We start from the raw sequence: 14,948 nt of genomic DNA on the forward strand, positions 1-14,948 counted from the left end.
GGAGGCAGGGACACTGTATAGCAGAGAGAGAAATGGTAGAGATAGATGGTACGTAGTTTGGATGTCTTTTGAGTCCCTTCCACTTAGAGAACCTACTTTTAAGAAAGAGAGAAAAACAAGAGACCACACAGAGTGAGATCCAGCTTGAAGAGACAAAGTATGAGTTGAGCATAGTTCACATTCTGTTTTCTTGAGTTTCTCACCTCTGGGGACTCAAGCAACCAAGAGGAATCAAAAATACTTGAAAAAATAATTGTGAACATATAAGAAGTTTTTATTTGCCATTATTTCCTAAACAAGATAGTAAAACAATTGTTTACACAGTGTTTAGATTGTGTGATGGATTGTAAGGAATTTAGAATATACAGGAGGGATGCATAGGCTGTATACAAATATTATGCCATTTTACACAAACGACCAAATGACTTGAGCTACTAAGGATTTTGATACCCAAGGGTGGTCCTGGAACCAACTCACCCCTAAAAATACTAAAGAAGAATTGTGATATTAGTCTGGGTTTGCTATAGGATCAAAACCAATAGGAAATCAGATAGCTAGATAGCTAAAGAATGACATGCCTCGTGCAGTTTCGGAGCCTGAGAAACCAAACTCTAAGACCTACATAAGCAAACAAAGACTCAGGGTATATGGTTACAGTCCGAAGAACAATTCTCTAGCATGGAGACCCCCACACATAAAGAACATTTTCCTTTCTCATCGTGTTTGCTTTGATTCAGGCTTTCAGAAGCACCCACATCGAAAAAGACAATCTTGCCAGCGCCTCGGCTCACTAGGCTAATCCTCCGCCTTGCGGCGCTGGCACACCGGGTTCTAGTCCCGGTCGGGGCGCCGGATTCTGTCCTGGTTGTCCCTCTTCCAGGCCAGCTCTCTGCTGTGGCCCAGGAGTACAGTGGAGGATGGCCCAAGTACTTGGGCCCTGCACCCCATGGGAGACCAGGATAAATACCTGGCTCCTGCCATCGGATCAGCGCGGTGCACCGGCCGCAGCATGCCGGCCGCGGCGGCCATTGGAGGGTGAACCAATGGTAAAAGGAAGACCTTTCTCTCTCTCTCTCTCTCTCTCTCTCTCACTGTCCACTCTGCCTGTAAAAAAAAAAAAAGAATAAATAAATAAAAAGACAATCTTATTCACTTAGTTTGCAAATTCAGACATTAGTCTCATTCAGAAAACCCTCATTCAGAGACACACTCAGAATAGTGGTTACTCAAATAGCCAGGCACCCCAGGCCTGTCAAGGTGACACATAAAGTGAACTGTCAATAGGAAAGCACTCCAGTAGAGGCGTGAACCTCAGAGGGGAGAAGGAGATGAAGCTGACAATCTGACTCCTGTTCTAAAGCATTTGGCTCTTACGGTCAAGGAATGAGAGAATTTCTTACTCCAAGGGGAAAAGGTAAGCATTTTGTAAATTGCAAGCTTATGGGAAAATCGAACTTTCCAAACCAATTCAGGGAGAGACCATATCAGGAAGAAACAGAGAGTGAGAAGGAGGCTGGAGAGAGAGGGAGAGCAGGAGTGAGGATGCAAAGGGGTCAGGGGATGAGGTCATGGCCTGCGGGGTGGACATTTAAGATGTCCAAGGTGGAGCTGTTCTGAAGACAGCGGAAGATGTAGCCCTGATGGGGTGGCTGAAGGGCTGTGGTGGCTAAGGCTACTGAAGCTGAGAAAGCCAAGGAAATGAAAGACCCCCTGGGCTGGCTAGGCTGCTCACAAGGCATTTTTCCAACCATTGGCCAGGGCCAACCTCACTTTGCCACCTTCTCTTCCCTCAGTCACCAGGGAAAGTATGCTTCTTTAGCCACGGGAAGTATGTTCACAGGACCTCTTTATCAGAAGATACCCGTTGTTCAAACGTCTGAGTGATAGGGACTGTGTATTGTAACCCTGAATACTGCTAGAGAAATACCCTTCGTCTTCAGTAATACCTGATTGGTCAGTCTGACTTGGTGAGTCTGGGTTGAAGCTTTAGAGTCTGACCACTCACAGACATCTCAGATATGCATCTATCGTGGGAAAGGCGAGGTAGGCAGCACGGTGCTCTGTGGTTAACTGGATTGTACAGAGTAGAATTAACAGAACCGAATTGAGTGGTATTGAAGGAATTTAATTGCACAAATTTCAGACTCCTCTCAGCAATTCTAGATATGACCAGCAGGTGGCGAGAGACACACACGCAACTCGCAAGGGAAGATTGAGAGGTTCCCAGATCTCCAAATCCCAGATCAAAAATTGCCCAAGCAGCCGAGGGAATCTATTCCCCAAGAGAAGTTGTTGGCAGCAGTGATGAGTTTCCTCCGCTTTGCAGGAGAATCCCCATGCGTCAATGGCTCACCTGTGGTCCTGGTCCTTAGGGTTAAAGTCATGTTGACCTCATAGCGCCACCTTCTGGCCATAATCCTCTCATCCAGCAAAGACAAGTCGAATCATGCCGGCTGAAGATGACGTCATGTGCCCCAAGGGGCTTGCAGAAAAGAACAGCAAGAAATATTTGTTCAAAATGAGGGGTAGCTGCTACTGGAGGGGACCGTGGTGGTGCTTGTACTGTCTGTGTAGTCAGAACTGGAGGGGAGGCACCCTGCTCAGGCCTTTCATTTTGCAGAAAAAGAATTGCTGGAAAGACTGTCCCTTGCCAGGCACAGTGTTAGAAAGCTCCAAAACTTCTTGGAGTCTGTCTTTTCCAGTTATTTGCCTTTTCCTTGCACCTAATCCTAACATGGGCTAAAGGGATGTGTGTGTGTGTTTAGTTCGTTTGTGTCTGCTCAAGATTGCCCTGTAGGAGAAATAGGGAAGACCATCTGGTTGAGGAAGTGGGGCTGGATGTTTTTAGGATATGTGTGCACAACAGGACCACCGTTTTTACCTGGACTGTATTTACTTGGGGGCCCCGCCTTGTGGTGTAAAATAGTTCAACTGCTGCCTGCAATGCCAGCATCCCAAATGGGTGGCAGTTGGAGTCCTGGCTGCCCTATTTCCTATCCAGCTCCCTGCTAATGGCCTGAGAAAAGCAGCAGAAAATGGCCCAAATCCTTGGGACCCTGCCACCCAAGTGGGAGACCCAGGTGAAGCTCTTGGATCCTTGCTTCAGCCTGGTCTTACTCAGCTGTTATGGCCATTTGGGGAGTGAACCTATGGATAGAAGTGTTCTCTCTCTCTCTCTCTCTCTCTCTCTCTCTCTATATATATATATATATAATATATACATATATATGCATTTAAATAAATAAGATAAATCTTAAAATAAAGACTATTTACTTGGGGGTAGCCTGGCAGATGGGGAGGCTGGGAGGCTGAAGACTATCAGAGGATGGGAGAAGAAATGTCCACGTTTTTGCCCCCATTGCACATTTCACACTTTTTTATATAAACCTCCTTTTCCATCTACTGAATCACAAGATCAAGGGAGATGCACCCTTGAAAGGGCTGGCTGGACAGCAGTGGTGGTTAAAGGCTGCTGAAATCGAGAAAAACAAGAAAGTGAAAGTGTATTGTGATAGCGTGCTGAAGGCAATGACTGCCTCCTATTTATGGCTGATTGTGTCCCATAATTATTTGATGCTCCTGAATGGTATTGTCTCACATCTTCCATGGGTAACATATTTCTCCCATTGTATGCTAGTTCCAGCACTCTTGTACTTATTGAACCCAGATTCAAAGTTTACTGTGACCAGGCACTGTGTCCAGCATTTTACAAATATGAATTCATTCAATATTGTCTTTATTGCAATTTAAGGTGTCCATTAACACCCACCATGAACAATGACTCCCCTGCTCCTCCTCTTTATTTTCTTGAAGAGTTTTAAATAGGTTAGCGGTTTCCACTGGCGCTGCAACTGCTAGACCCGAGGAACAGAGACGGCAAGGAAGGCAAGAGTTAAGTAGCAGAGCTGGGGGCCAGTTTCTCTGCTGGACCCTGCGCCCTGGCCATGGCAGCTTCCTCTACAAACTGTTGCCAGTAAATCTCCCTCTGCGCGCGGGGCCAGCGTCCAGGTTTGCCCCGAGGTGGAGAGGACTCGCAGCCAACCGGCTGATTTATAGTCCAAAGCATTCCCGGTGCGCACCGCAAGGAGTCGGGCTGAGCTCGGACTTTGGGGAGGTGATGATGGACACAGGACACGTGGCCACACAATGGGGACACACGACTGACCTCAGTCACTTCGGTAAACTGCGCCTGCTTTTCGGGAGGCGGCAGGAGCGTTCCAGGGGCTCCAGGGCTCTGGGCGCATGCATTCCCCGCCCTCGCTCGGCTGGCAGCTCTGCTCGCCCTGTTGAGCACGGAGAGTACCCAAGGGCGCGCGAAACCCTTTGAGTCCGCTCTCTGAGTCTGAGCTCTGAAGTCCGTCCTCGAGGACGGGAGCATGGGTGCATTCCACACGTGCAAACACAGACGCCAAAGCCATCTCGGTTTGGGGACTGACACTGGCCAGGATGCGCTAGGAGCGAACTCGCCCTAGTGCAGGTCAGATGCAGGCGCCCCGGGGTGGGGGCAGGGCGGGGTATCGCCAGGAGGCCCCGTGGGGTGAAAGGGCAGAGGAAGGGAATAAAGTGGGTGGAGAGTGTGTGGCTGATGGGGTTCGGAGCGGAAGAAAAGAGAAAGAATGGGAGAAGGGGTTGGGGACACATGAATTTCAGCAGGAACAGTCTAGTTTGGGAGAAATTTGCAGGTCTTTTTTGCTTCCCTCCTATATGCAAACTGTCACTTCGGGTTAGTGTGAGCCCTTATCTGGCTCATTAGCATGAGCTGTGGCTAACGCGCTTAAACCTTCTAATTATTTATTATGCCGTCACGGAGCGGGTCGCAACCCCAGGGCGCACTTGCGGGCACCGGCCGAGCTGGGCGCGGGCGCGAGGCCAGGGCAGCGCGCTGCCGGGGAGCCCCTCCGGACTCGGAGCCCCTCAGGGCGCTGTTGAGCCGTCTATAATGCAGGGTTGTTGGGGTGTATCAGCAATGCTCTCTCACCAAAATTCACCTTCTTCCCCAGAGCGGTAGTGATGCCCTCGTTCCTGGTCTACTGTCGCGACTGGCCAGGATTCTTCAGAGCCAACTCCCAAGATCGAAACTGGAGCTAAGGGGAGCCAGATTTTTGCAAAAATGGAAGCCAAACACGGGGAACCGGGAACTTGGGTTGGGTGTCCTGTTGGGTGCATCTTCCAGTAGGACCCTGGGGCGAACCCAAGGGATGTGGGACCCCTGCTTTCCCACACCTCCCTCTCCCAGGCACCCCAAGAGGGTGCACAAAGTTGGAGGGGATTGGGGACAACACCATGAGCTGTATTCTGGCCACTCACGTCCACAGTTCTATTCAGAAAACAGTTTCAAAATAAGTTAACCTCTGTAGGGTGTAGGTCTCCCCTCCCCTTCTAATTGTCTCCCTCCCCCCTCCCTCTCAGCAGAACAGTCCGTTTTATGTTCCCCTGCGTTGTGCCAACTATTTTATCTTTATTCCTTCTCTTTCTCGCTGGCCATTCATTCCCTTTTTTTGTGTGTGTGGCTTCATGGGCTGATGTGCGGCTGGTTACCACCCACTGCAAGCTCGCTCCTGTCGCTGAGGTGTTTCTATACAAACTGGAGCGTCCAGTTGTCATATTAATTATTACACTGAGTAATGACTGAAATGGTCAAAATAAGGGGAGACTCAAGAGCGCTTTTTCTTGCTGCTCAAAGATGCAGCAAAGAAGCCGTACAACAAAGCACTAATTGGTCGCCAGAAACACTCTGACAAGGCATGGAAGATAGGTTTCAGAGAGCCATGCGATTGTAAAGGGGGGACAGCTCTGAAAAGACCCCACGCTTCTTTTCTAAACTCTCTTGCTGAGCAAAAAATGGACCTCTGTTTGAATACTGCCCTGATCCTTCAATACTATACCCAGCAGAGAAAAAAATGCACCATTTATTGTAAGGTTTTTTTTTTTCTTCTCCAGCTATTCAGGGGTTCTCTGTGAAGAATCAGCTGGTTTTGTTTACCGTGAAAGACCTTTACTTTATTTTCATTCTTGGAAGAGGCAGGGAGGCGGAGGGAAGGAGAGCCGTGTGCCTAGACAAGAGAGAAGCTGGCCTACTGTAACAAAATAGAGAAACAAATCCTACAAAAGTTTAGAAGGTATTGATTCTTTGGAGAGCTATATAGATTAACGACTTTCTTTATGCTTATCCAAGGAAGGTATTTAATCATAATGTAAATGGGGCCTTAGGGGAAAAAAAAAAGACTTAGCGTTACTTCTCCTTATTTGGAGAACTTCAAAAGGACATGTGAGGGTAGCTGCAAATTACCCCCTCCTCCCCTCCCTAATAGAAAAAGCCACAATAAAATATAGTTTGTGCTTTTTTTCTTTTGTTTTTCAAACTTTTTCTTTTCTTTTTAAGGCATGTTGAAAAAGTGAATAGATTTGTTAGATACTGCCTGGATTCCTTAATGCAGGTGCAGGCTGGGTTACTGGGACCAAGAAGCTGAGCCTAGCCAAATGTCTGCCCTTGAACAAGCCCTCCTCCCAGGCCAGGGCAGACTCAGCTCAGGCTGGGCAGTAGCCTTTTCTGAAGTGACCTTGAGAAGATGTGCTTATAGACAGGAGGCTATGCAGTCATTTCTCATTTATCCTGGGCAGGACAGGCTTGGGCAACGTAGCCCCAAGATAGAGGCCCATGTGAGGGCTATCAGAAACCATGCATTTGCAAGGACTGCTGAGCACACTCACTTTTCTCACAGCACCCAAGGTCTCTGGGATCCAGATATCCCCCAAATTGAGAATTGCGCTAACTCTCATGACCAAATCCAAGATGTGTTCATGGGTGTTCATCTTTGCTCCTTATTCAAGACCCATGATAAACAACAACTATATTAAATGAGTCATCCAGTGAACAGCCTATTTTCACTTTTAATTGAAGCCCCTCTCCCTTAAGGAAAAGCATAGATAAAACTTTCCAAAGCCATGCAGCCCATCTCCTTTCCACAAAGAGAGAAGGTACACAATTCTGGACCTCCTCGTGTGACCTTCAGTTGTGAGCACAAATTAAGGTGGCACCAGACTCCAATAGTTCCTGGGCAGCGGATTCCTATGGGTCAACAGAAAAGCCGTCTGCCCCTGTAGACCCTGATGCAGAGCAGAGAGAAGGTCTAATATAAAGTTTGGTTCAACTCTAGGATGTTCTGACACAGTTTCCTTTCGGGGCCTGAAGGTACAGCAATGAAGTCCCTTAGTCCATTGAAGGACTAGGAGAAATCATCCCATTTTCCTGGATTGTCTGTATTGTGGGTGGCATTCACCAAAGGAGTCAGTGTCACGTTCTCCCCCATCACAACAGAGCACGGCTTGTGCACTGCTATCTGGACAAAGGAAAAGGCAGCTCCTGAATATGTGGAGAGATTTGCAAAGCAGTCACCAATAGCCTCTGATTTAACTCAAATGCCCTGACAGGTGGGCAGAGGGAGTACCATTTGCCTATTCAAGCCCTCCTTCTGTGACCAGTGTTCTCTCCCCAACACCCCACACCTGGTTAGAAGGGGCCTTATTCAAGTGTCCTGACCAAGTAAAGTCCTGAGGACTTGATCAGAGTCAGGTCTACCGCATGGCAAGGGAATCATAAACGTCTGATCGCGAGTCGGAGCCAAGGGCTCTGCTACTGTGTCTGCGTTTGATTTCTCTTGTGACTGTTCACATCCAAGAATCCTGTTCCTAATGCCCGTCACCTTGCTTTGCCAGCATCATCATCATTCCTCAAAAAATGACAGGAATGGTTTACTCCTCAGCTCTGGGAAAGGATGGCCTTGGGTCACCACTGGCTGCAGCAATGACCATTACCGGTCACCGTGTGGTTCCAGGAAGTTAGGAGCTGGGCCTCCCACTCCCACAAACTCTTTCCTGGGTAGTCTGTGTGACTATCCTATTTAGACTGGCTTGGAGTGCTTCACATCCATCTCACTGAAATCTCACAACTGTTTAAAGTAGGTACTACATGGACATGGGATGGATGAAGAACCCTATTCTTCCAGTTTGTAAGCTATTTGCTTAAAGGTCATACAGCTATTAAGTAACAGAGCCTGAACACCAGTCCAGTCGACCCTCTTATCTGGGGTGGCCTGGACTTAAGAGAGCATGGGACCAGTTCTGTCAGTTGGGGTAGGGGAGTGCCATAATCTAGGTCACAGAGTCAGAGGCAGGATTCAAACTTTGTTAATGAAGCCTTAGAACTTAGCTCCAAACTGGTGAAAAAACCAGGAAGCCATTTCTGTCAGAGAGTCTCCTTGGCAATACACAACCCCTAAAGGTAAAGATGCAACCCCCTAGAGAAGAGTTCTAGGATGTTCCACCGGAGGGCTGGAGGAGAAGGTGGAGTTGACAAGGTTGGGAGGCATTCCCTGGGTCTACTGAGCAGGAAGAGGATGTCTGAGTTCTTGGAAAGCTTTGCAAAGCATCTGAGGAAGCGGGTTTAGCACAAGAGGGTAGGGAGAGTGAGGACAGGATTTTGACTATAGGCTGGAGAGAAGAAATTAGGGACAAATATTGTAGTGGGCTTTGGTCAGAAAGATCCCAGTGCCCACTGGCTTTTCTTCTGGGCTGAGGCCAACCCCTAAGGGTCACTGCATTGTGAAGCTTCAACAGTTGGTGCTTCCATTCAGCCACCCATTTCATGCCATGCTTGGGTGGTTTTTGCCTTTTAGTTCCTGTAATCAGAATCTCTGTGTGGGTGGGGAAATATGCCTCCCCCAAGGGAAACTGGGAACATGTGCCGGACACCAGCAAACTTTCCCTGCTCCTAGATACAAGTTTCAACATTAACTAAGGTCTGCCCCTTCTGTGAGATCAGAAAATTGAGGCCGGAAAAGGAGGAGGGGCTGATTCAGTGCACAATAGTAGTAAAGCCAGGACTCTGGACCAGTATCAAGGGAGACTGGCTCAGGACTGGGCATTCAGTTTAATGTGAATGCAAATGTATTTAAATGTGTTAGTAGTACAACACTCTTTTCCCCCAGTGCCCACCTCACACTTCCTTGCAAATGAGTTGGGAATGGGAGAGGAGGAGGCAGTCTCCAGACGCCTGGACCCAGGGCTCACAGCACAGGCAGAAGGGAGTGGGATGTGCTGGAATGACCCCTTTTCTCCTGGGGTCCCAGGCTTCCTAGGGTTAGAAAGCACATGGTGCCTGGGCCGGGTGGCTCTGCTCTGCCTGTGGCTGTCTCACCTCTCATCCTTCTGGGTAGGGTGAATAAAGGCGATCTGAGAGAGATCTCAATTCCTTTCCTGTGATGGGGCTGGGGGAGGGGCCACGGGGGGGGGGGACATCCTAGGTGGTCAGCCAAGCCCGCGAAGCTGTGTGGATGAGGAAGTTTATAGAGCAGATCTGACTTCTGTGTTGCCCATCCTCCCCTCTTCCAGTTCCACAAAGTGGAAACTGAGGCAGAGAAGAAAGGCGATCTACCTTGGGAGCCACCCATCTGTTCTAAGCCAGGACCACCATCTGTGTCTTGAAGGCACTCCTAGCCTGCCACACACCCCAAGGGACAGCTCACTGGTCAACTCTACTGATCCTTTAAAGACCCATGCCCCGAGAGGGAAGTTTACTTAGAAGCAATTATCCGGATAATTCGCCCCAATCATTCCCGTACTCAGATCTCTAAACAAAACTGACTATTTCTACCGGGACAAATCAACCGGATGATTGCCCTATGCTTGGACTTGCCTGTGTTGACACGGCCTGAGCCACGCCCCTGGCTCTCTCCCCACCCCGGCCTTGGGCCCACTCGCTCTCACCGACGCATCCCCAGACGTCCCGAACTGGACGGGGTTCTGGCCACAAAGCGCCAGGGCCCAGGGCCCAGGAAAGGCGGCTGGGCAGGGCGCTGTCCAAGCGGCCGAGCGACCGCTGCAGGCGCCTCCCCCTCCCTCGCGGCGCCAGCACGCGGCCCCGCCGGGCTCGGCTCCCAGTCGCCTGCCACCGGCCCGCCGGGCACACGCCTGGGGCGGGATGGAGGCTGCGCCAAGGCCGCCGAGGTGGCTGCGGCGGCAAGGAACAGCTAGGGCAGCGCCTCGAGTTCCCCCAGCTGCCCCCGCCGCCCGTCCCGCATCTTTCTTCTGCTCTGGGAGAGTCGGGGAGTATCCTAGAGCGCTCCCCTTGGTACGCCCTCTCCCGGCCCAGTCAGATCAGAAACAAACTTGGGGGTGGGGGTGGAGGTGATGCTGTAGAGGTCTCCGACGTCCCAGGGCACTGATCGAAGCTACCCCGCAAATTCCTTCTTTTTGCGCCCCTCCACCCTTGCCAGTTGTGGGGAGCACACTCTAGTTTTCAGAACTAGATGGAACACTGGACGTCATCTAACCCAGGGAAGGCAACGTGGCCCCGCAGCAGGCAACAGAGGTTCCATGAAGGCACACCTCCCCCCCTCCCGCCCCTCCACGGAGCCGAAGAGCGGCAGAGAGGGTTCCTGGGGAGTTCTTAGCAACCGGCACTTTCCCCCCATTATCAGCCGTACATTCGCTTCAGCTCCTATGGCCAGCGAAGAATCCCAAAACAGCTACAGTGGGAAGGAGAAGAAATCAGGAAAAGCAGAGTCCCATCGCCCCCTAACCTCCACACCGCCCCCGATGCTACCGGTCCTGTCCAAATCCTTCTCTGCGCTTTGCTCCAAGTTCGCTGGAGATGCCAAGGGGCATTTCACCCCGAACCTTTCCAGCCATACACCCCAATCCCCAGAATCATTTGCCCCTCCTGCCCCCTTGCCGGAGCCACCCCCGGCCGCAGCCCGCCCCGAGCGCGCCGGCTGTTTATTCAGCCGGGAGTCCGGCACGCGCCAGGCGCACGCACTGCAACAACAAACCCGGCTGAATGGGGAGTTTGCAAGGAGCGGGCGCTGGCAACGGGAGGGGGGAGGGGAGGGGAGGAGGGGAGTTTAGGGAGCGGGAGGGAGGAGAGGGGCGGTGGAGGGGGTAGTGGGGGCTGCAGCCGCTCGCTGCAGCAGCGGGGAGTGGGGGGCGAGGCGGGGCCAGGGCTGCGCGTGGGGCTGGGTGCCCCATTGAAAAGGCGGCGGCACTCCGGCCGCCCAGCACTCTCTCACTTCTGGCCAGGGAACGTGGAAGGCGCACGGACAGGGAGCCGGCCAGGGAGGGCGAGTGAAAGAAGGCAATCAGAAAGAAAGGGGGTTCACAAAATAATCAAAGCAGCCAGAGCCGCGGCTGGAGAGACCGAGACCCGGCGCAGAGAGCGCAGCCTTAGGGCGACAGGGAAGGGGGTACGCGGACAGCGCGCTCAGCACTGACTTTTGCAGCTTCTCTTGGCTTTTTTTTTTTTTTTAACAAGAAGGCGCCAGCGGCAGCCTCACACGCGAGCGCCACGCGAGGCTCCCGAAGCCAACCGCGAAGGGAGGAGGGGAGGGAGGAGGCGGCGGCATAGAGGGAGGACAGGCACTTGCACCAAATAGTCTCCCTGGGATTTTGCTTTTCTTTAACTTCCCTCGGGGCTCCCTCTCCATCTCCCCGTTTCTTTCCCTCTCTGTTCGTGCACCCAAGTCCTGTCTGCGTCCCCCCTCGAGCGCCCCGCACCTCGCGCTCCCTGCTTGCTCTGATCCCGCGACTCCTTGGCTGCCGTCGCCGCGCATGGAGAGCTCTGCCAAGATGGAGAGCGGCGGCGCGGGCCAGCAGCCGCAGCCTCAGCCGCCTTTCCTGCCGCCCGCAGCCTGCTTCTTTGCCACGGCTGCAGCCGCCGCCGCTGCGGCCGCCGCCGCCGCCGCGCAGAGCGCGCAGCAGCAGCAGCAGCAGCAGCAGGCGCCGCAGCTGAGCCCGGCGGCCGACGGCCAGCCCTCAGGGGGCGGTCACAAGTCAGGGCCCAAGCAAGTCAAGCGACAGCGCTCGTCCTCGCCCGAACTGATGCGCTGCAAGCGCCGGCTCAACTTCAGCGGCTTTGGCTACAGCCTGCCGCAGCAGCAGCCGGCCGCCGTGGCGCGCCGCAACGAGCGCGAGCGCAACCGCGTCAAGCTGGTGAACCTGGGCTTTGCCACCCTGCGGGAGCACGTCCCCAACGGCGCGGCCAACAAGAAGATGAGCAAGGTGGAGACGCTGCGCTCGGCCGTCGAGTACATCCGCGCGCTGCAGCAGCTGCTGGACGAGCACGACGCCGTGAGCGCCGCCTTCCAGGCGGGCGTGCTGTCGCCCACCATCTCCCCCAACTACTCCAACGACATGAACTCCATGGCCGGCTCGCCGGTCTCCTCCTACTCGTCCGACGAGGGCTCTTACGACCCCCTCAGCCCCGAGGAGCAGGAGCTGCTCGACTTCACCAGCTGGTTCTGAGGGGCCGGGCCTCTCCAGGCCTTGGTGCGAATGGACTTTGGAAGCAGGTGGGTCGCTTTTGCGGGGTGGGCGCGAGGCTCTTCTTGTCTTCTTGAGTGCCTGGGGGAAGAGGGGCTGTCTACACGGAGTTGGGGGGGAGGCTGTTATTTAAAGGATTTGTTAAAGTTTGCCAACTGCAAAGTTGGTTAGTTTCAGCACTGGCCCCTCAGAGTGTCTTTGCCTGGGTTTTCTAGGAGTGGAGGGTAGGGGTGAGGTGTGGAGATGCTGACAGACAGAGTCCCGGGACAGGTCGGGGTGTTCTACCTGGCAGGTTCTCCCCCATATCCTCCATCCTCCCCTACCACAAGCCTGCAAGTTCGCGCTAACGTCTCCTGTTCTTCTTATGTTACAGGGTGCTACACAGCCTGCATCTTTAGTGCTTTCTGGTCAGTGACGTTGGGAGGGAGGAAAAAAAAAAGAAGACAAAAAGAAGGGAAAAAAACACACACACACAAAACCAGGCAACCAACCCCAACGCCAACTAAGCAACGCAGGCCCGGGAGGCAAGACTCTAAGGAAACAGGGATGCGCTAAGAGCAGCATCTTTGCACTCCAATCACTGACGGAGATGCCGAGAGCGACTGGGACCCGAGTCACCGTGCAAAACGCAGCTGTGCGCAAGGGCAGCGGGCTCCTGGCGGACGGGAGCGGCGCACGCCGGAGAGTAACTCCCACCCACCACTCACTCGCAGAGTTGAAAGCGCTGTCTCGGGCACCGCCACCTCCCCGCCCTCCTGAAAGCGCAGTTCTTAGCCCTGTAGAGACGGGTTGGTGTGTTTCGTCTCAGTCACCCCCATCCCACTAGGCTGTGGACAATTGTCTGCGGTGAAACTATGCTATCCTCAGTGCTCTGAAACCCTGCCTGCCCTCCCAGGGGCACACCCCCCCCCCCGTGGTCTTTTCTACTGTTTTCATCCTAGAATGCTTCCAATCTTTTGTGAATTTTTTATTATAAGAAAAATCTATTTGTATCTATCCTAACCAGTTTGGGGATATATTAAGATATTTTTGTACATAAAAGAGAGAGAGAGAGAGAGGTGAGAGAGATGAGAGAGAGAGAGAGAGAGAGAGAGAGAGAATTTATAGAACTTTTGTACAAATGGTTTAAAATGTGTATATCTTGATACTTTAACATGTGATACTATTACCTCTGCATATTTTAGATGTCGTAGTTCACCTTACAACTGCCATTTTCCCTATGTGGTTTTGTAAAGAGCTCTCCTCATAGGTGAGATCAAAATGCCACCAGATGTACTTCAGCACCAATGTGTCTTACTTTATAGAAAAGTCGTTAATGTATTAATGAGGTTATTAAATACTGTTCAAGAAGAACAAAGTTTATGCAGCTACTGTCCAAACTCAAAGTGGCAGCCGGTTGGTTTTGAGAGGTTGCCTTTTGGAAGTTTCTATCACTGCCTTTTTTTTCTTACTGCTTTATTACAAACTTACAAAAAAAAGTGTATAACCCTGTTTTATACAAACTAGTTTCATAATAAACTTTTTTCTTTTTTTAAAAATGACAATCATCAGCTGCCTGGAAGCCTTCTTTGACTCTGAGCCTCTTGAACCAAGTTATTATCAAAATGCAGAAGGCAGGGAGTGGGGGAGAAGAGGGTGGCGCAGACATTGGGAAGTGGCCAGTTCCACCGTGCATCCGTGGCTTTCTTCTCATTAGGCGCCTCAAGTGTATTCACACCCCCACGTTGAACGACTGTATATGATTAGTGGTTTGCGCCAACCTCTGATTAAATGACTATACATTTAAAAATCCTCCAAAAAGGTGAACTGAAAAGAGCCCCCCCCCCAATTTCCAACCATCACCCCCCCTCTGAATTTCTCATTGTAAAAAGGTTGAAGGGGTGGTGGTGGAATAATAGGGCCCGGGGTCGGTGGCAGGACTTTGGTGCTGAGCGCGGGTGTGTGTGTGTGTGGGGGGGGGTTTAGGCCGGCAGGGTGGGCACACTCTTCTTGCCTCACTTACAGGCACACTCTCCTTTCCTCCAACGCACACACTTTCTGTGTCGATTTTAAGTAAAAGGCATGTATGATATGAATTCTTTGCAGAAGCAGTTCGATTTAAATAAATAAACGCCTTAGAATTGTGTGGCCGCTCTAAGACACTGGTCTATCTAAGCCCGTGACTCTATCCGAATAGCGTGAGCTGCGTGTAAAAGTACCCAATTACCAAGATTCAAAAAGAAATTGGTGGGTTTTTGGCTGGCTTGCTTCTTGTCAGTTAGCAAGGACGTGATTAGAATCCTACTGGGCCTCTCGCCTGCTCCTCGCTCGCCCGCCTGCAGTACTTGCCGATTCCGTTTGCGTGTCTCCAGCCAAGCGGAAAGCCGGGCGCAAAATGCATCTTACAAAACCCAACAAAGAGCGGGGAGCCAGCACGTCTTCCAGAGTTAAAAATCTAGTCTGTGTTGGTACATCTATACCATTTAGTGGCAAGGAATGATCATTTTTTAAAGCCGCGATGCGAGGAGCACGCCACTGCGTCTGATGTCATTTTGCTAAATGACCCTCTATAGAATGCACATTGAGGCTTCAGTCCTTTTCAAAGAGATGCGCGTAATTAAGAAAAAAAATCAGTAAATTCCTCATCGCCATAA

At 51.5% G+C, this 14,948-nt stretch overlaps 1 protein-coding gene across 1 annotated transcript; it reads left to right on the forward strand.

Annotated features, from left to right (window-relative positions):
• Positions 1-11,053: 11,053 nt before the first annotated feature.
• ASCL1 (achaete-scute family bHLH transcription factor 1) lies at positions 11,054-13,356 on the forward strand. Its single transcript, XM_002711229.6, has 2 exons — positions 11,054-12,344; positions 12,689-13,356. The coding sequence occupies exon 1, from the start codon at positions 11,605-11,607 to the stop codon at positions 12,295-12,297; it is 693 nt and encodes a 230-aa protein (XP_002711275.3). The 5' UTR covers positions 11,054-11,604; the 3' UTR covers positions 12,298-12,344; positions 12,689-13,356.
• The last annotated feature ends 1,592 nt before the right edge of the window (positions 13,357-14,948 follow it).

Source organism: Oryctolagus cuniculus, chromosome 11 (assembly GCF_051225735.1).
Source record: "Oryctolagus cuniculus isolate XC-2025 breed Fujian yellow rabbit chromosome 11, ASM5122573v1, whole genome shotgun sequence".
NCBI classification, from domain to species: Eukaryota; Metazoa; Chordata; class Mammalia; order Lagomorpha; family Leporidae; genus Oryctolagus; species Oryctolagus cuniculus.

What these genes read in the sequence shown, in the direction of transcription:
- ASCL1 (XM_002711229.6), top strand. Translation starts at nt 11,605, where the DNA reads ATGGAGAGCTCTGCCAAGATGGAGAGCGGCGGCGCGGGCCAGCAGCCG.